General features: G+C 46.9%; 1 protein-coding gene across 7 annotated transcripts in view; it reads right to left on the bottom strand.

Moving 5' to 3' along the window:
- LOC121577700 (forkhead box protein P4) overlaps nucleotides 1-20,399 on the bottom strand; it is a 174,421-nt gene that overhangs the window by 8,645 nt on the left and 145,377 nt on the right. For 4 of the 7 annotated variants that reach the window (XM_045223923.1, XM_041891494.2, XM_041891497.2 and 1 more), the window contains 7 exons: nucleotides 18,465-18,563; nucleotides 17,141-17,239; nucleotides 8,450-8,537; nucleotides 6,979-7,062; nucleotides 2,709-2,952; nucleotides 2,450-2,526; nucleotides 2,130-2,231 (listed from right to left, as the gene is read on the bottom strand). In XM_045223923.1, the coding sequence (XP_045079858.1) occupies nucleotides 2,130-2,231; nucleotides 2,450-2,526; nucleotides 2,709-2,952; nucleotides 6,979-7,062; nucleotides 8,450-8,537; nucleotides 17,141-17,239; nucleotides 18,465-18,563 (793 nt within the window). The remainder of the gene's footprint in view (nucleotides 1-2,129; nucleotides 2,232-2,449; nucleotides 2,527-2,708; nucleotides 2,953-6,978; nucleotides 7,063-8,449; nucleotides 8,538-17,140; nucleotides 17,240-18,464; nucleotides 18,564-20,399) is intronic. The other 3 variants (XM_041891496.2, XM_041891498.2, XM_041891499.2) reach the window with 1 other exon arrangement.

Here is a 20,399-nt window from a genome sequence, read left to right as displayed (position 1 = left end):
CACCGCTATCTGCGGCTCACTCCCCTAGGGACAGTCCTCTCTTTTCATCTGCTGTTTGGAGTTTGTTCATGCCCTATTTCATTACCAATTTTAATTTGTCTATAATTAAATCCCGCATATTTTCTCTGACACGCTTTTTTAATCCGTGAGGGAGGGACAGGCAGAGCGCGCATCACTCCTCACCGTAATTACACACACACACGCGCGCACACACACACATACACACACACACGTAATTACACAAACCATAATCAGCCCCAGACCCCCCCCCCCCTCCCCCCTTCTCTTTCAAGCCGTGATGCTCAGTTTTGTAAATGAGTATGACCCCAATCTCAGCCCGCCACCCCGCCATCGCTGCTCCTCTGCTATTCTCTGCTATTTGCATTTGTCTCCGTGATGAAAGACTAATTCGCACAGTTAAAACATTAGCAGTCATTTACAGCAGGTCACAGCACACGCCACACACACACACACACCCAGCAGACACACACATAAACACAACACACCCTGCAGAGGTTGGGGAGAGGAGAGGGGAGAGAGGTGTGTAGAGAAGGGTAGGGGTAAATGTGGGAAAGGGGAGTTGAGGGGACGGGGAGAAGGAAAACAGGTGGAAAAGAGAGGTATGGGTAATGCTAGTGGTAGTATTGGAGAGAGGTAGGGGAACAGCTAGGGGACGTATAGGGGGGTAGGGATGAGGCTCGGGGTAAGGAGAGGAGGGTAGGGGTGTTAGGGGGGTGGAATGTGTGTGACACAGTGCCCACACAACAGACGTGTAGTTCTTACCTTTCAGCGTACACCCCTTCAATTATTATCCTTAATGTGATATTAGAATTCTTAAAGGTACCACATTGGCACCAAATGTTCAAGACAGACTCTTAAATTATATTTTGCTGGAATATCTTCTGCTGAATGTGACCCTGCTTTCTACCCATAAAAAACAGTTCTCAACCATATTCAGAACCTTGGAGAAATTAAATCACTGTTTAAAGCTCTCTGACTGGACAGTCTGGAGTTCACCTCTCCCTCACTCCTTCTCCTCTCTCTCTCTGATCAATGACTTCCCATGGCTGACACTTGCTCTCCTCATGAAATAACCAGGCCCATTAAAGGACATACGTCTTCCTCTATATTTAATACAGGCCAAACCTCCGGACACTCCATACATATATTAATATATAAAGGTAGATATTTAAAGGGCTGGTCCTAGGTGGAGAGGAAGCGGGAGAATACATTAATTGTAAAATTTCATAAAAGTGAGATGAGGCGGCAAAGATATTCCTGGCTGGCATCTCCCTCCCTCCCTCCCTCCCTTAGTCCCTCTCTACCTTCCTGCCTCCCTTCCCAATTCAAGGCTATTAGCGCGAGGCTCGGGCCGTGACACCCCCTCTTCACCCCTCCTCTCGTCTGTCTCTCTCGTTCTCTCGCTCATTCTCCCTCTCTCTCTCTCTGGAGGAGCTGACACTCAGTAGAAATGGGTCAGCACCTACACTGTCAGGTTCTAGCCAGGTGTGTGTGTGAATCTGTGTGTGTGTGTGAGTTATAGACTGCGAGAGTGTGTGTGTGAGTCTGTGTGAGAAGCCATTGAGTGTGTGTGTGACTCTGTAATGAGGCTCTGTGATAGTGAGATGTGTTTCCACTGAGCTAAGTGGAACCGTCTTCGTAGGCCATGTGAGAGCTCACAGAACTCTCCAGAAGACCAGGAGGGAGGGAAGAAGAGGGCGGGATAGAGGGGAGGGCGGGATAGAGGGAAGGGAGGGAGGGTGGGAGGGAAGGGAGGGAGGGAGGGTGGGAGGGAAGGGAGGGAGGGTAGGTGGGGGTAGGTAAGTCAAATCTAACACCTCTCTGTAAAGAAACACAGCCACATGGAGTGAGTCCACACACTTACGCACACACACACTCCACTCAGGGCATTGTGGGTAAAATGGCTTATAATCATCAAAACAGCTTGGTGTTTCAATGGCCATGTCAGTTTTTGAGGCTGCCGAGTGTGTGTGTGAGTGTGTGGGTGTATGTGTGAGGAGGAATATTGTCTAATCTGTGTGTGTGTGGATGTGCAGCGTATGTACAGTAGGTGAGTGACCATGTGTGTATGCTGAGGAGTGTGTGTGTAGGAATATGTGTGGACTCACCTTCCACGTGGCTGTGTTTCTCCTGAAGTAGGCGAACATTCGCGTAAACCAGTTATAGATCTCATTAAGAGTCAGCTGCCTGTCTGGAGCCTCCAGAATGGCCTAGAGAGAGACAGAGAGGGGACAACATTAGACAACGTCTCAACAGAGGTATCAATGGTTCACAAAACTAAAATGAGAGAAGAGAGGAAGAAGGAGGAGAGGTGGATGGAAGGAGGGGAGAGAATTTGAGTTGCTAGGGGAGGAGGAAAGGAAGATGAAAGGAGATGACAGGAAGAGAAAAGGAAGAGAGGAGGATAAAAGGAGGAGAGGAGACTTACATGGCGTATGAGAGAGGCGTAGGTGAAGGGAGGTCTGACATCAGCGTTCTTATAGAACTCACAGTTCTGTGCCAGCTCTACAGAGACAACACACACCACATTAGTCCTGGATATGTGTATTTGTGTGTGTGTGTGTGTGTGTGTATATTTAAGTCAATCAGTGAGTAAGACTTTGTGAGCATGTGTATACCAGTATGCTTGTATATATTTAAATGTTTGTGTGTACACAAGTGTGTGTTTTTGAGGGTTGTATGCATACCCTCTCGTATACCTGAAGCGATGGGGGTGCAGAACTTGTCAGCGTTGCGCCTGCGTATGGGTCCCACGCCGTGCGGGTGTGAGTGTGAGTGTGAGTGTGAGTGCAGGCTGGAGGAGCTGATGACAGTGGGGCCCTGGCGGAGCGGGGTGATGGGGGCGGTGGCGGAGGTCGGGGGGTGAGGTAGACCCTCGGGGTACGCCTCGCTCTCCCTCTTCAGCAGGGAGCCACTGGACGCCAGGTTCAGCTGGGGAAGGAAACAGGATGTGACATCATCAGAAAGGGACCATCATCATTCATGGTTCTAGCTTGCCCTCTGGTAGGATAGATGGACAGTTAGCTATGTTGCTTCGACTTATCTAATCCTTTCAGACACATTAAACACAGAGACATGAAGAGTGATGCCAGCTGGCACAAAGACTATATCTATCATAAGATCATTAACTCTGCTAGTGGAGAACAAAACAAAGACCTCTGACTCAGTTACACAGACACAAACTGCAATTAGCCCTCAGTGAACAAAAGCAAAACAAAGCAAGCGATGGGAGTATGTGTGTGTGGAGGCCTCTGTGGTCACACACACACAGCGGTGGAACACTCTCTTCATGGCCCAGCTCGGCCCAATTAGGCAGAGCCCACAGGAGCAATGGGAACTGGAAACCAGTCCTCTGAGTCACTCAGGGACGCTTTTCCAAGGGCTGCTAGTTTAGAGCTAATTAAAACCATCGTGTGTGAGTGAGAGAGAGAGAGAGAGAGAGAGCATTATCTGAATGATCTTATACAGACCTCTGTCTTCCTTCCTCTTTCTCTCTCCCCCTTCTCTCTCTTTCACCTTCCCTTCTCTTTGTCCTTCTCTATCTTTCCAGTCCTAACCAATCCCCCCTCCTCTCCTCCCCTACTTGTCCTTGCCCTGTCTGCTCCAGACGAGTGGTCTGTACCATTCGGACTGATTAGGGGTCAGGCCTGTATCTGCTACTTCATTAGCTCTGGAAATCTGCCTCTTTCTTTCTTTCTCTCTAGCAGCTCTCTCTCTCCTTCCCTCCTCTCCTTTCATCCCTCTGTAAAACAGGTACTTCATTAGCTTTGGAACCCGGCCACATCACCAAGGCAACACCACAACCCTCTCAATTGAGGGCAAGTTTTGTTGCCATTCTGAAGACTCCTCCCCTCCACCCCCCTCCTCAAATCGCTGACCTAGAGGCTTGTCTCCCACAACGACACAGGACACACCTCTTCCTGATTTCCCATTAGGTGCAAACGACAGCTGATGCCCTGCGTTGGCTCCACACACACACACACACACACACAAACGTCCCGCTGCTCCACTGCAACCATTTATATCCCCTCAAATTAAGACACTCCACTTCTAATTGACAATTAATTTCAACATATTCATATTTTAATAAGACTCCTCGTCAATCTGAATAATGAAATATTCATTAGATACCTAATAACAACCCTGCCTGTGCCAGCCAGCCAGCCTGCCTGGAGACACACAGCTCCATCCCTCAACACAGTGTTAATTCTGGCACTCTTTTTTTATATTTAGTCTAGTCTTTTGTCATTTGACTAATGATTTAGTCCAGCTATTGTCAAAATTACGAAAACAGTGGGCCATTTTAGTAAACTAAATGCGCTTTCACTTTAGCCACGTTTTAGTCACATCACAGAAATATGCCAACATATACAATTGAAGTCGAAGGTTTACATACACTTAGGTTGGAGTCATTAAAACACGTTTTTCAACCACTCCACAAATTTCTTGTTAACAAACGATAGTTTTGGCAAGTCGGTTAGGACATCTACTTTGTGCATGACACAAGTAATTTTTCCAACAATTGTTTACAGACAGATTATTTAACTTGTAATTCACTATATCACAATTCCAGTGGGTCAGAAGTTGACTGTGCCTTTAAACAGCTTGGAAAATTCCAGAAATGATGTCATGGCTTTAGAAGCTTCTGATAGGCTAATTGACATCATTTGAGTCAATTGGAGGTGTACCTGTGGATGTATTTCAAGGCCTACCTTCAAACTCAGTGCCTCTTTGCTTGACATCATGAGAAAATCAAATGAAATCAGCCAAGACCTCAGAAAAAAAATAGTAGACCTCCACAAGTGTGGTTCATCCTTGGGAGCAATTTCCAAACGCCTGAAGGTACCACGTTCATCTGTACAAACAATAGTACGCAAGTATAAACACCATGGGACCACGCAGCCATCATACCGCTCAGGAAGGAGACGCGTTCTGTCTCCTAGAGATTAACGTACTTTGGTGCGAAAAGTTCAAATCAATCCCAGAACAACAGCAAAGGACCTTGTGAAGATGCTGGAGGAAACAGGTACAAAAGTATCTATATGCACAGTAAAACGAGTCCTATATCGACATAACCTGAAAGGCCGCTCAGCAAGGAAGAAGCCACTGCTCCAAAACCGCCATAAAAAAGCCAGACTACGGTTTGCAACTGCACATGGGGACAAAGATTGTACTTTTTGGAGAAATGTCCTCTGGTCTGATGAAACAAAAATAGGACTGTTTGGCCATTATGACCATCGTTATGTTTGGAGGAAAAATGAAGAACACCATCCCAACCGTGAAGCACGGGGGTGGCAGCATCATGCTGTGGGTGTGCTTTGCTGCAGGAGGGACTGGTGCACTTCAGAAAATAGATGGCATCATGAGGAAGGAAAATTATGTGGCAACATCTCAAGACATCAGACAGGAAGTTAAAGCTTGGTCGCAAATTGGTCTTCCAAATGGACAATGACCCCAAGCATACTTCCAAAGTTGTGGCAAAATGGCTTAAGGACAACAAAGTCAAGGTATTGGAGTGGCCATCACAAAGCCCTGACCTCAATCCTATAGAAAATTTGTGGGCAGAACTGAAAAAGTGTGTGCGAGCAAGGAGGCCTACAAACCTGACTCAGTTACACCAGCTCTGTCAGGAGGAATGGGCCAAAATTCACCCAACTTATTGTGGGAAGCTTGTGGAAGCCTAAACAAATGGTTAACGGTCCGCAAGTAGCCTAGGTTTCGAATGGCCCACGAAATGCTTTATAAATGTCAAATGCGGCCTGCTAATGCACGATAGAAAGAAAATAACGTAGCGCCTGTATTATGGGTCATGTCTTTTGAAAGGGCTAGAATCATGCCATTTTCTCTGAGGAAAAGAGGGAGACTTGGCTATGTTGGCTACATAAACTGTATATGAAATGCAGTGGGAAAAGTGGGAGGGTTGAGCGAGACTACAAATTCAAGGAGCCTACTTTTCTATAGCCTACTCAAGGGAGATAAAAACATAGCTAGACTGTTGTTTTACTATTAAACTCAATGCTGCTATTGTTTTTAATTTCGTAAAGCAGCTTGTGTTTCTTAACCAGGCAAAGGGTAGCTTGCTAGAAGGCTGGTGGTGACTGGTTAGCTACGTGGAAGCAAGAGAGTCTCCTGCACGATGTGTATAATCGGAGGCAAAGCGGAGCTGGTCTTCCCACACTCATCGCTTGCTCCCCGGCAGCTCACAAGCTAATGTAGGCTGTGTTTGCTGGGTGTGACGCGTCCTTCCCACTGCTGAATAGAACTGCGCTGCGCACCTGTGCTGCTGATATTAATTGTGCTTATTACTGAAAAGCTCTCAATCTCTCCAAAAACTATTGTCCAGTCCACTTAGTACACATATTTTTGTCACAGAGATCATTTTGTCTCGTCTCGTCGTTTAGTCAACTGAAATGAAAAATATTTTTGGTTTAGTTATAGTTTTTTCTGGGTCTAATTAGTCTTGTCAATTGCCACTGAAAAATAAGGTGTTTGACAAATATTTTAGTAATTATCTTAGTTGACGAAATTCACACTGTCTCAACAGGGCAGACTGAATGATGGATGGCTCACACACACCGAAAAATCCACCCACATTTCAATACTTTATTTGGATAAAGCTTGTGTGGTTTTTTGATTTATGTTGGTATTGTGATCAAAGGTTATGGAATTCTTATAATCAGATTATTACTCCATTATAGTTTATTACAGGGACCTGTGCTCATATATAAATCAAGAACAACATCCCTTATGCATATTTATATACTAATAATGAACGCTATAGATAACCCTAAAGTGAATAAAGTCCAACTGTAAGCCTCACTGATCAACAGAGGGCGCAAACACCAAGCCTGACTGGACACACACCCCAATACTCTGAGAAACACAAATACACTTCAGTAGCAACTGCTACAGCACGGTGAGAGGTAAGTGGTCAGGGGTGAGAGGTCAGGTACTCACAGGTTGGTTGAAAGGCTTTGGCTCCGATGGGCGCATGTGCAGGTGGGTCATCATGGCCTGCAGTCGCTCACTCTCCTTGGCCAGCTGAGAAACACACCCATACAGACACACACGTCAGCAAATTGTACTTTTTGAGTCAATGATTACTATTGTCATAGACAAGAAGCACGGTAGTAAGAAATAGGCTCAAGCTCCATTCACACCAACCTGGGTTTGTCTTGATGTTTATAGACTGCTGGTTTATTCTCACACTGTGGACTTGATATTATCCAGTCAAGCCACATCAGTGTCAATGCAACATCAGCCTCCCATTAAACCAGTAAAACACAGCTATTTAGGGAAGGGTGTGAAGTAATGGGTGTTTGTGTTAGAGAAAGAGGCATCCCCTTAGTCTATGATTTAGCATGTGGTAGTGTGTGTGTGTGTGTGTGTGTGTGTGTGCAGGTGCGTGTGTGTGTCTCAGGGCTGTTCTCACTGTCTCACAGCACCAGTCTCCCCAGGCAGAGAGAGAGACGGGAACCCCCTCTACACACACACACCTAACATTTTCTCACACATTACACACACACACTCACAGACACATACACACTAGCCTGCAGACACTCGTCCCCGTTCGCCATTGCTAACTGCCGTTTAGTGGGAGCTGCTGTGCTATAGCCTTTGGAAACGTATGTGTGTGTGTGTGTGTACTATCGTAGCCTGTGGAAACGCCTCCCTGCATTTCCACTGAGAGACATCTCAGTCAGCGAGCCAACACACCACAGTTAGGGGCTAGCTAGAGAACAGGAGTGTGTGTGAGAGACAGAGGCCTGGAGAAGCTGGCTGAATGAGGCCAGCACTAGGCTGTGTGTGTAGTAGTATGGCAGCATTGAGTGAGTGTGTGTAAGATGTGTGTGTGTGTGAGTATATCTGTGTATGTAGGTACTATAACAGGGCGGTAGGTGACATGGCAGGGAAAAGGGGAGAGGGCGGGAGGCCTGATGTGATGTGACACCGCCTGCCTCTCTGTCACTTTGTGTTCCCCAGCGGTGGCTTCAGCCGTGGGGCTCAACGGCGTTTACCAGGGCCACGGCTAACCCTAACCCTAGCTCCAGCCCCAACAACCTGGGTTCGCCACTACGCTGTTTGTGGGTTATTGTGGGGTGTTTGTGTTTGGCTGCTGTGTCAGTCCTGACAGGCAGGGCTCAGAGGTCCGGAAATCTAAACACACGCATACACACACTCGTCATCATCTTGATGTCCACCCCTCTTCCTCCTCCTTCCCTCCTTTCACCTAGTACTCTTCCCTTCTCTCCCAGTAGAGAGGGACTGGACTGGGAGGTTTATAATGGGGTCCTGTGATGGCAGCTTTCCTCTTTTAAATTACAAGCTCCAGTGCTTTCACTAAACCCCCAGCCTGGCTCAGACAAGTACAGACACAGATAATGCCTGTGTGTGGGTGTGTTTGTGTGGGTGTGTGTGTTTGTCCCACCTGTATCTCCAGCTGTTGGACCACCTGCATCTGCACCCTGCACTGGGCTGTACTGCGGTCGTCCAGAGCATGCTCATTGTTCAGATGCCTGAGAAAGGAGGAGAGAGGGAAGGGAAGGGGGAGAGAGAGAGAGGAAGGAGGAGAGGTAGAGGGAGAGGAAGGAGGAGAGGTAGAGGGAGAGGGAGGAGATGGTAGAGGAAGGAGGAGAGAGAGAGGGAGAGGAAGGAGGAGAGAGAGGAAGGAGGAGAGATAGAGGAAGAGGAAGGAGGAGAGAGAGGAAGGAGGAGAGAGGGAGGGAGAGGAAGGGGGAGAGATAGAGGAAGAAGGAGAGAGAGAGAGAGAGAGAGGAAGGGGGAGAGATAGAGGAAGGAGGAGAGAGAGAGGGAGAGGAAGGGAGACAGGGAGAGGGAGAGGAAGGACGAGAGGTAGAGGGAGAGGAAGGAGGAGAGATAGAGGAAGGGGGAGAGGAAGGGGGAGAGAGAGGAAGGGGGAGAGAGAGAGGGAGAGGAAGGGGGAGAGAGAAGGAGAGGAAGGAGGAGAGGTAGAGGGAGAAGAAGGAGGAAAGATAGAGGAAGGGGGAGAGTGAGAGGGAGAGGAAGGGGGAGAGAGAGAGGAAGGGGGAGAGAGAGGGAGAGGAAGGGGGAGAGGGAGAGGAAGGAGGAGAGGTAGAGGGAGAGGAAGGAGGAGAGATAGAGGAATGAGGAGAGAGAGAGGGAGAGGAAGGGGGAGAGAGAGGGAGAGGGAGAGGAAGGAGGGGAGGTAGAGGGAGAGAAAGGGGGGAGATAGAGGGAGAGGGGAGATAGAGGGAGAGGAAGGGGAAGAGATAGGGGAAGAGATAGGGGAAGGAAGAGAGAGAGAGGCAGAGAAAGGGGGAGAGAGAGGAAGGGGGAGAGAGAGAGGGAGAGGAAGGGGGAGAGAGAGAGGGAGAGGAAGGAGGAGAGAGAGTGGGAGAGGAAGGAGGAGAGGTAGAGGGAGAGGAAGGGGGAGAGAGAGGGAGAGGGAGAGGAAGGGGGAGAGAGAGGGAGAGGGAGAGGAAGGAGGGGAGGTAGAGGGAGAGAAAGGGGGGAGATAGAGGGAGAGGGGAGATAGAGGGAGAGGAAGGGGAAGAGATAGGGGAAGGAAGAGAGAGAGAGGCAGAGAAAGGGGGAGAGAGAGAGGAAGGGGGAGAGAGAGAGGGAGAGGAAGGGGGAGAGAGAGAGGGAGAGGAAGGAGGAGAGAGAGGGAGAGGAATACAACTGGGTTATAACCTACATGAAAAGCAAAAGAAAGCATATTAATCCGTAATTTATTTTCTTCCATATTCACACATATTCAATGGAACACATTCAATGTGTGTGTGTATGTCCCCTGTAGCTCACTTGGTAGAGCAGGGTTGTGGGTTCGTTTCCCACGGGGGGCCAGTATGAAAAATGTATGCACTCACTAACTGTAAGTCGCTCTGGATAAGAGCGTCTGCTAAATGACTAAAATGTAAATGTATGTGTGTGTATGTGTGTGTGTGTCATTCCCAGAAGACAGTAGGGAGATGGTTGTGAGTGAGTGTGCAGCAGACACATAAGCTCCAGTTTGTGTGATTCCGACCAATGGTGACTTCATATAAATAAATATTCACATTTATGTGACTGTAGATAGTTGTTTATTTTCCTGTTTAGAGGTTTTCAAGAGACCAGAGGGCTTCACACTCCTATCGACACAGACACAAGTGGAAACACACGGAAACACACACAATAGTTGGCTTGCACCAAACACTTCAGAGTATAAACTAGATTTCCTCCTCACAGAAAAAAACATAAAATCAAAACATGAAAGAGTCAACTGTTGAACTCAGTGTTAAACAAAACAACCAAACAGTTTACACAGTGGAGGAGAGATTGCGTGAGAGTGTGTAAGAGGAGGTTATGTAAAGAATAATATTATAAGTGTATCATTTCCTTATAAGCTTATTCCTTTCAGTGTAAAAGCAGACTGTGTGTGTGTGTGTCCTGCTCTTTAGGCTATGCACTCAACACCTGGATATTAGCTCATGCATTATCAGAGGAACAGAGAGAGGATCTAATCTCTGACTTACTCTTAATACACTTCTGCCTCCCTGAAATGTGTATGTGTGTGTGTGTTTGTTATGTGTCTGAATGGTGGCACTGTTCGTTTCCTCTGCTGTGGGAGGATCCAGGACCTTCTGATCCCTCCCTCCCTCCCTCCCTACCCCCTCTTTCTCTCTCCCTCCCTCCCTCCCTCCCTCCCTCCCTCCCTCCCTCCCTCCCTCGATCTTCTGTCATCGGCAGCTTTATTTGCAGGAGGGAGAGAGAGAAGGGAGCGGGTAGACCCTGAATGTGTTTGAGTGTGTGTTCAACTATTGTATGTGCCATGAAAATAGTTTCTGGAATTTCTATATGACGTGTATTCCTGACTATCTGTGACCAAGGACTGCAGGGGACATTCCTTTTTCTCTGCTCATGACAACTCTGAGACGTGTGTGTGGCGTTTAGAGAATCATGACCCTGTGTGTCTTGACCCTGTGTGTCTTTAAGAGAACGGGGAGTTGGGGAATATCAGGAGGAGAGAAGAAATGAAACAATAACAATGATGTCATGGCATAGCTAATCCCGGCATAGATAGACGACTCAAGAGCAGGATAATAATAACAAAAACATGATCTCACCCTTCTCCTCCACTCCCCCTCTCTCTTCTCCTCCACTCCCCCTCTCTCTTCTCCTCCACTCCCCCTCTCTCTTCTCCTCCACTCCCCCTCTCTCTTCTCCTCCACTCCCCCTCTCTCTTCTCCTCCACTCCCCCTCTCTCTTCTCCTCCACTCCCCCTCTCTCTTCTCCTCCACTCCCCCTCTCTCTTCTCCTCCACTCGCCCTCTCTCTTCTCCTCCACTCCCCCTCTCTCTTCTCCTCCACTCCCCCTCTCTCTTCTCCTCCACTCCCCCTCTCTCTTCTCCTCCACTCCCCCTCTCTCTTCTCCTCCACTCCCCCTCTCTCTTCTCCGCCACTCCCTAACTCTCTCTTCTCCTCCACTCCCCCTCTCTCTTCTCCTCCTCTCCCCTCTCTCTTCTCCTCCCTCCCCCTCTCCCTTCTCCTCCACTCCCCCTCTCTCTTCTCCTCCACTCCCCCCTCTCTCTTCTCCTCCACTCCCCCTCTCTCTTCTCCTCCCCTCCCCCCTCTCTCTTCTCCTCCCCTCCCCCTCTCTCTTCTCCTCCACTCCCCTCTCTCTTCTCCTCCACTCCTCTCTCTTCTCCTCCACTCCCCCTCTCTCTTCTCCTCCACTCCCCCTCTCTCTTCTCCGCCACTCCCTAACTCTCTCTTCTCCTCCACTCCCTAACTCTCTCTTCTCCTCCACTCCCTAACTCTCTCTTCTCCTCCACTCCCCCTCTCTCTTCTCCTCCACTCCCTAACTCTCTCTTCTCCTCCACTCCCCCTCTCTCTTCTCCTCCACTCCCTAACTCTCTCTTCTCCTCCACTCCCTAACTCTCTCTTCTCCTCCACTCCCTAACTCTCTCTTCTCCTCCACTCCCTAACTCTCTCTCTTCTCCTCCACTCCCTAACTCTCTCTCTTCTCCACTCCCTAACTCTCTCTTCTCCTCCACTCCCTAACTCTCTCTCTTCTCCTCCACTCCCTAACTCTCTCTCTTCTCCACTCCCTAACTTTCTCTTCTCCTCCACTCCCTAACTCTCTCTTCTCCTCCACTCCCCCTCTCTCTTCTCCTCCACTCCCTAACTCTCTCTCTTCTCCTCCACTCCCTAACTCTCTTCTCCTCCACTCCCTAACTCTCTCTTCTCCTCCACTCCCTAACTCTCTCTTCTCCTCCACTCCCTAACTCTCTCTCTTCTCCTCCACTCCCTAACTCTCTCTTCTCCTCCACTCCCTAACCCTCTCTTCTCCTCCACTCCCCCTCTCTCTTCTCCTCCACTCACTAACTCTCTCTCTTCTCCTCCACTCCCTAACTCTCTTCTCCTCCACTCCCTAACTCTCTCTTCTCCTCCACTCCCTAACTCTCTCTCTTCTCCTCCACTCCCTAACTCTCTCTCTTCTCCACTCCCTAACTCTCTCTTCTCCTCCACTCCCTAACTCTCTCTTCTCCTCCACTCCCTAACTCTCTCTTCTCCTCCACTCCCTAACTCTCTCTTCTCCTCCACTCCCTAACTCTCTCTTCTCCTCCACTCCCTAACTCTCTCTCTTCTCCTCCACTCCCTAACTCTCTCTACTCCTCCACTCCCTAACTCTCTCTCTACTCCTCCACTCCCTAACTCTCTCTCTACTCCTCCACTCCCTAACTCTCTCTCTACTCCTCCACTCCCTAACTCTCTCTCTACTCCTCCACTCCCTAACTCTCTCTCTTCTCCTCCACTCCCTAACTCTCTCTCTACTCCTCCACTCCCTAACTCTCTCTCTCTTCACTCGCCCACCCTCTGTAACCTAACACAATTTTTTCCTTTTTCTCTTTCCAATCTCCCACTCTAACTCACTCTCTTCTCTCTCTCCCTCCTCTCTCTTCTCTCTCTACCCTCTCCCTTCTCTCTCTCCCTCCTCTCTCTCTGTGGCTCAGTCATAAACAGTAGCAGGGTTTTTTCCGTGCGTCCCGACAATGAGTCTCTGTTTACTCCTCAGCCCTCTCAGACAGAGATTCAACCCACATTACACATTACCCTCAGCCCCACTAACCACAGCCAACAGAGTACTATACCAGACAGCACTGACAGAGCGAGAGAGACGGGAGGGAGGGGAGGAGAAATTAGTGAATATCTCTACTATGCCCCCAAAAAATATTAGATAGAAGAGGAGAGGAGAAAAGAAGAAAAGAGGTGATGGGAAGAGAGGAAAGGGGGAGAGAAAGAGAGAGATCACAGATCAGATTAAAGAAAAGAGCTGGAAATAGGAGAGTGTCTCCTATCGTCTCTTCTCTTCTCTTTCTGCCCGGAGCGATGACTAAGGAAGGCTGGAGGGGCGCGCATTATCTGTCACCATTTGGTTCCTCTCTCCCTCCATCTGCCCTGAGGCTGTGTGAAATGAGACACCAAACAACAGCTTTCGTCTCCAAACTTTCCCAGCCTGCCTCTGGCTTTGATCTGACTGTCCGCTGCCATCATCTCACAACACACTTCTCTCTCTGTCTATCTGTGTGTGTGTGTACCATGCCGTGTTAATACACACTATCCCTGGTGATATCAGCTCAGAGTTGATCATTAGAAAGACAGTTTCTCTCCCTTACGGACCATTGTTTTGGTTAGGCCTTGGTTAAGGGTTCGTTAGGCCTCTGTTAAAGGGTTCATAATGGGTTTGTTAGGTGTTCGTTATGTGGTAGCGGCAGTTGGACTGTCCTGAAGCTTACAGTAGTAGAGATATCAGGATCTCAGTGGATCAAACAGTGTGTATGGATGTGCCTGTGTGTATGACTGTGTTCGTACATGTGACATGTTGTCTGTGGTGTCATCACTCTAACAAATAGTGACAGCTGACTGTTTACACCAGGCTTAGATGTATTACCCCTTATTCCCAATAGTACACACAAGCTCACACACACAAGCTCACACACACACACACGGATCTCCCCTGCTATACCCCTTCCCCCCTCCTGCTTCACACACCATCCCTAAAGACTCCAAACTGGCAAACAGACAAGAAAGAGGGATAAAGAAAGGCAGAAAGAAGAGAGAGGAGGAAAGCAGAGGGGAGATGGATGGAGAGGGAGCTGCTGTTTGATGTCTTTGCTAGCGCCATGGAAACAAAAAGCTGTGATTGTAAATTAGCTAATTAAGTAAACCGCTAACGAAGCGTGGAAACAATTTGCTTGACCCTTCAGAGCAGAGAACTCTGGGAGCACAACACTAATCAGCTAGAGACGGGAGGGACACACACACACACACACACTGAGTGACTTGTACTATCTTGTTAAGTGTAGCCTCAGATTCTTTGATACCTTCTCAGCACCGTCTCACAAGTGTCTCTCACAACACACCACTTAAAACATTTAGCAGCCAATGAAACATGCAGCAGAGCAGAGATAGAGGGGCAGAGGGGAGGGATTAAGGGATGACAGAAGGCTGACAGAGAAAGAGAGAGTGACAGAGCTGTTGAATAATGTAGATGGACACACAATAGCAAATCGCTCTGCTCCTCCAAGGGAGCCTGATGTAACCGATAGCAACTGATCAATGATTAATTCTTTAGAGTCTAAGATGTTGGGGGAGTGGGGGGTGCTAAACTGGCATATGGAATTGTTTTAAGATGGTCATACTATGGATCATTTAGCTATATGATTTAGAATTTTAGGACCCATTTAGGTATCAAAATATATACAGTACCAGTCAAAAGTTTGGACACACCTACTCATTCAAGGGTTTTTCTTTCTTTTGACTATTTTCTACATTGTAGAATAATAGTGAAGACATCAAGACTATGAAATAACACATATGGAATCATGTAGTAACCAAAAAAGTGTTAAACAAATCAAAATATATTTTATATTTGAGATTCTTCAAAGTAGCCACCCTTTGCCTTGATGACAGCTTTGCACACTCTTGGCATTCTCTCAACCAGCTTCATGAGGTAGTCACCTGGAATGCATTTAAATTAACAGGTGTGCCTTGTTAAAAGTGAATTTGTGGAATTTCTTTCCTTCTTAATGCGTTTGAGCCAATCAGTTGTGTTGTGACAAGGTAGGGTTGGTATACAGAAGATAGCCCTATTTGGTAAAAGACCGCTCAAATAAGCATCATTACTTTAAGAAATGAAGGTCATTCAATACGGAACATTTCAAGAACTTTGATAGTTTCTTCAAGTGCAGTTGCAAAAACCATCAAGTGCTATGGTGAAACTGGCACTCATGAGGACCACCACAGGAATGGAAGACCCAGAATTACCTCTGCTGCAGAGGATACTTTCATTAGAGTTACCAGCCTCAGAAATTGCAGACTAAATAAATGCTTCACAGAGTTCAAGTCACAGACACATCTCAACATCAACTGTTCAGAGGAGACTGCGTGAATCAGGCCTTCATGGTCGAATTTCTGCAAAGAAACCACTACTAAAGGACACCAATAAGAAGAAGAGACTTGCTTGGGCCAAGAAACACGAGCAATGAACATTAGACCGGTGGAAATCTGTCCTTTGGTCTGATGAGTCCAAATTTGAGATTTTTGGTTCCAACCGCTGTGTCTTTGTGATCTCCGCATGATCTCCGCATGTGTGGTTCCCACCGTGAAGCATGGAGGAGGAGGTGTGATGGTGTGGGAGTGCTTTGCTGGTGACACTGTCAGTGATTTATTTAGAATTCAAGGCATACTTAACCAGCATGGCTACCACAGCATTTTGCAGTGATACGCCATCCCATATGGTTTGCGCTTAGTGGGACTATCATTTGTTTTTCAACAGGACAATGACCCAACACACCTCCAGGCTGTGTAAGGGCTATTTGACCAAGAAGGAGAGTGATGGAGTGCTGCATCAGACAACCTGGCTTCCACAATCACCCGACTTCAACCCAATTGAGATGGTTTGGGATGAGTTGGACCGCAGAGTGAAGGAAAAGCAGACAACAAGTGCTCAGCAAATGTGGGAACTCCTTCAAGACTGTTGGAAAAGCATTCCAGGTGAAGCTGGTTGAGAGAATGCCAAGAGTGTGCAAAGCTGTCATCAAGGCAATGGGTCGCTACTTTGAAGAATCTAAAATCTAAATCTATTTTGATTTGTTGAACACTTTTGGTTACTACATGATTCCATATGTGTTATTTCATAGTTTTGATGTTTTCACTATTATTCTATAATGTAGAAAATAGTAAAAATAAAGAAAACCCTTGAATGAGTAGGTGTGTCCAAACTTTTGACTGGTACTGTATATAAACAAATTATTTGATAAATATTGATTTTGGCCTTTACTACTAAAGTACATAGAAACCCATTGAATAACACATTCATAAATGGCAAAAAGGACAAACTAAATAAATAATTAGAAACAAGGTTTTGAAGTGTCTGTCCTAAATACTAGGAGATTTTTTATAAAAATCAGAAAATATTTATATTTATATTTATGCACATATTTAACCCCTTTGTTGGGGTAGGCACACAACGACCTTCATACTTCCATTTTTTCTTTTTTTTACTGGTACCGATTACCTTCAGACAAGTCCTGTGACAGTTGTCCCGTGACACAAAACGGAGAACACCATCGTGTTCGTGAGAGTCTCCCCTTTCCAAAGAAGGGTCATAATAGTTTATAGGTCAAACCGTTCGGACGCTACAGACATTTTCTTGAGAAGACCGATTTCCGGGATGTCTCATGGTCTGACAAACACCGCTCTAGCTCTGCCACCTTTCACCTCAGATGCAGAAGTGCGACATAGGCGGTTGCGGTGGATTGAGACACATCCAATGCAAAAAAACGGATATCTCTAGCTTAAACTGACAGATTTTGATGGGAATTGTTTTGTTATGTAACTTAGATTGATGCACCGGTGCGTCAATCAACTCTAGGGGGTTAAATGAAGGCTGTAGAACGCTACACTGACTTACACTCAGCGCCAGCTAGTTTGTTGGTAGAACGAGTCCTACACTAGTCATTAGAAAGTCATGCTAGAAAGAGTGAATGTGCCAATCTCTTGGGCCACTTCCATTATTTGTAGCATGAACTGACTAACACAGTGGTTGTGTGGAGGAGAGTAGTTTGGGAATGCAGCTTCAGGGTGTTACTCACTTGATGAACTGTCCCATGTCATCACATAGCGCCTCGCAGCCAGGCCATTTACACTCTCCATGGCCATAGAGAGGATGGGAACCTGCATGCTCCTCATGGCTGGGAGAGGGGGGGGGGGAGCAATAGCAGGTTAGAATGGTCTAAATCTGACATTACAAATGTACAGACATCACACACTATATAGGCAAGGACAGCTGAAATAAAGCAAGCAGACACTCACACATCAATACCACCAAACCATGCCTCTGAGCACCAAAAGCACACACACAGAGCAAACATCCATTGTTACACAGTAAGGCCATAGTTCCTTTAGTATCATAAGTGCGTAGTTAACATGAAGCTAAGAGCAGAATGGTGTGTGTGTTCCTCTGTTCTAAATGTTCATCCTCACACAGCACCAGTCCCTCCCTCCCTCCCTTCAGTCAGTGTGGGCGGGCAGAGACCCAGATGCCCTGTCTGATTGGTGCATAGTGGCGGTGGTCTCATCCCTCATATGGAGGTTGATCTGAGATGTGGCTGCAGGCTCTGTTTTGGTGAGACAGGTCTGTCTGTGTGTGTGTGTGTGTGGCTCGGAGATGCTGATTCTGGTTTGGACCGGGTCCAGGCTAGTGTGCGTGGTTCAGATTGTGCTCCAGATGTGGTTTGGCCCAGCCTGGCCTCGTGTCTGAGACACTACTACAGAGAGCTCACAGTTTATTTACATTAAATCTACTGCCATCCAGAGACGTACGGGCTGAAACAGCAATGTGCGTATGTGTGTGTGTTTGTGTGTGTGTGCGTGCGTGTGTGCGTGCGTGGAGTTGGTTGAGGCTTCTCCCAGATCCTCATCACAGTGTTGTCTAACACAAACCATCCCTCTCACAGATGGGACCATCCCAAAGACGAGCACACTCTTCCCCTCCTCTCCTTCCCATCTTTTCTCCTCCTCTCTTCCCCTTTTCCCCTCTCCCTGGTCAGATAAATTGGCAGTGGTTGTGCTGTGTGTATGTGTGTGTGTGTGTGCCTGTGTGCGTGTGTTGGCTGTGGTTGACTACTCTCAGTTCAGAAGCTGCTCAGACTGCAGACATTACAAACTACTGGAAAACCACACACCCGTTCACATCAGCCATGCATTAGCTGTAGCATGCTAGCCCCCTCCTTTCTCCTCCCTTCAATCTCCTCTGCATCCATGTTAGCATCGTAGCGTAGTATTAGCATGGGCCAGCCAAATAGCACAGGAGATTAGCGCTAAGCTAGCTCTCTTATACTTCCCCCACACAGAGGGAGCATGTCCTCATTCTGGGTATGTCAGGTCTGTGTGTGTGTGTGTGTGTGTGTTACTCACTGGCTACTGGATAGTGGGCCGCCTTTGGAGTAAGGCGTGAGGTGTTCATCTCCGAGGTCTGCCTTGCTGAAGGAGGAGATCCATTCAAAGAGTCTTGCTCTTAAAGATGGAATAGAAACATCCCACAGGTGAATACAGATGCACCCCTAACACCCTCAATACACACAACCTTAAAAACACATCTCTGAACACACAGGCACCTAACAAACACACACAAATAACAGCACGACACACACAACACGTTTTCTACTTTGTGTTCACATTCGCACAAAACATTTCTCAGTCACATGTACTCCTCCCCCCTCCTCCCTCCATCTCATAATGTTCAGCCAGACACACTCATGCCAAACTGGCACCTGGGCAGCAGTAGAGTAATAAGCTGTGCTCCACTCCAGATAACACACGCAAACACCACATACAGTTGAAGTCAGAAGTTTACATACACCTTAGCCAAATACATATAAACTCAGTTTTTCACAATTCCTGACATTTAATCCTAGTAAAAATTCCCTGTCTTAGGTCAGTTAGGATGATCACTTTATTTTAAGAATGTGAAATGTCAGAATAATTATAATTATTTATTTCAGCTTTTATTTATTTTATCACATTCCCAGTGGGTCAGAAGTTTACATACACTCAATTAGTATTTGGTAGAATTGCCTTTCAATTGTTTAACTTGGGTCAAACATTTCGGGTTGCCTTCCACAAGCTTCCCACAATAATTTGGGTGAATTTTGGCCCATTCCTCCTGACAGAGCTGATGTAACTGAGTCAGGTTTGCAGGCCTCCTTGCTCGCACACGCTTTTTCAGTTCTGCCTACACATTTTTTATAGGCTGAGGTCAGGGCTTTGTGATGGCCACTCCAATACCTTGACTTTGTTGTCCTTAAGCCATTTTGCTACAACTTTGGAAGTATGCTTGGGGTCATTGTCCATTTGGAAGACCCATTTGCGACCAAGCTTTAACTTCCTGACTGATGTCTTGAGATGTTGCTTCAATATATGCACATAATCTTCCTTCCTCATGATGCCATCTATTTTGTGAAGTGCACCAGTCCCTCCTGCAGCAAAGCACCCCCACAGCATGATGCTGCCACCCCCGTGCTTCACGGTTGGGATGGTGTTCTTTGTTTTGCAAGCCCTCCCCCCCTTTTCCTCCAAACATAACAATGGTCATAATGGCCAAACAGTTCTATTTTTGTTTCATCAGACCAGAGGACATTTCTCCAAAAAGTACGATCTGGGTTCTTCCTTGCTGAGCGGCCTTTCAGGTTATGTCGATATAGGACTCGTTTTACTGTGGATATAGATACTTTTGTACCTGTTTCCTCCAGCATCTTCACAAGGTATTTTGCTGTTGTTCTGGGATTGATTTGCACTTTTCACACCAAAGTACGTTAATCTCTAGGAGATTCTTCCTGAGCAGTATGATGGCTGCATGGTCCCATGGTGTTTCTACTTGCGTACTATTGTTTGTACAGATGAACGTGGTACCTTCAGGCGTTTGGAAATTGCTCCCAAGGATGAACCAGACTTGTGGAGGTCTACAATTATTTTTCTGAGGTCTTGGCTGATTTCTTTTGATTTTCCCATGATGTCAAGCAAAGAGGCACTGAGTTTGAAGGTAGGCCTTGAAATACATCCACATGGACACCTCCAATTGACTCAAATGATGTCAATTAGCCTATCAGAAGCTTCTAAAGCCATGACATAATTTTCTGGAATTGTCCAAGCTGTTTAAAGGCACAGTCAATTTAGTGTATGTAAACTTCTGACCCACTGGAATTGTGATACAGTAAATTATAAGTTAAATAATCTGTCTGAAAACAATTGTTGGAAAAATTACTTGTGTCATGCACAAAGTAGATGTCCTAACCGACTTGCCAAAACGATAGTTTGTTAACAAGAAATTAGTGGAGTGGTTGAAAAACAACC

Source organism: Coregonus clupeaformis, chromosome 12 (genome assembly GCF_020615455.1).
Source record: "Coregonus clupeaformis isolate EN_2021a chromosome 12, ASM2061545v1, whole genome shotgun sequence".
Taxonomy (NCBI): Eukaryota; Metazoa; Chordata; class Actinopteri; order Salmoniformes; family Salmonidae; genus Coregonus; species Coregonus clupeaformis.
Note: the sequence above shows the minus strand (reverse complement) of the source record. Positions and strands in the feature narration are given on the sequence as shown.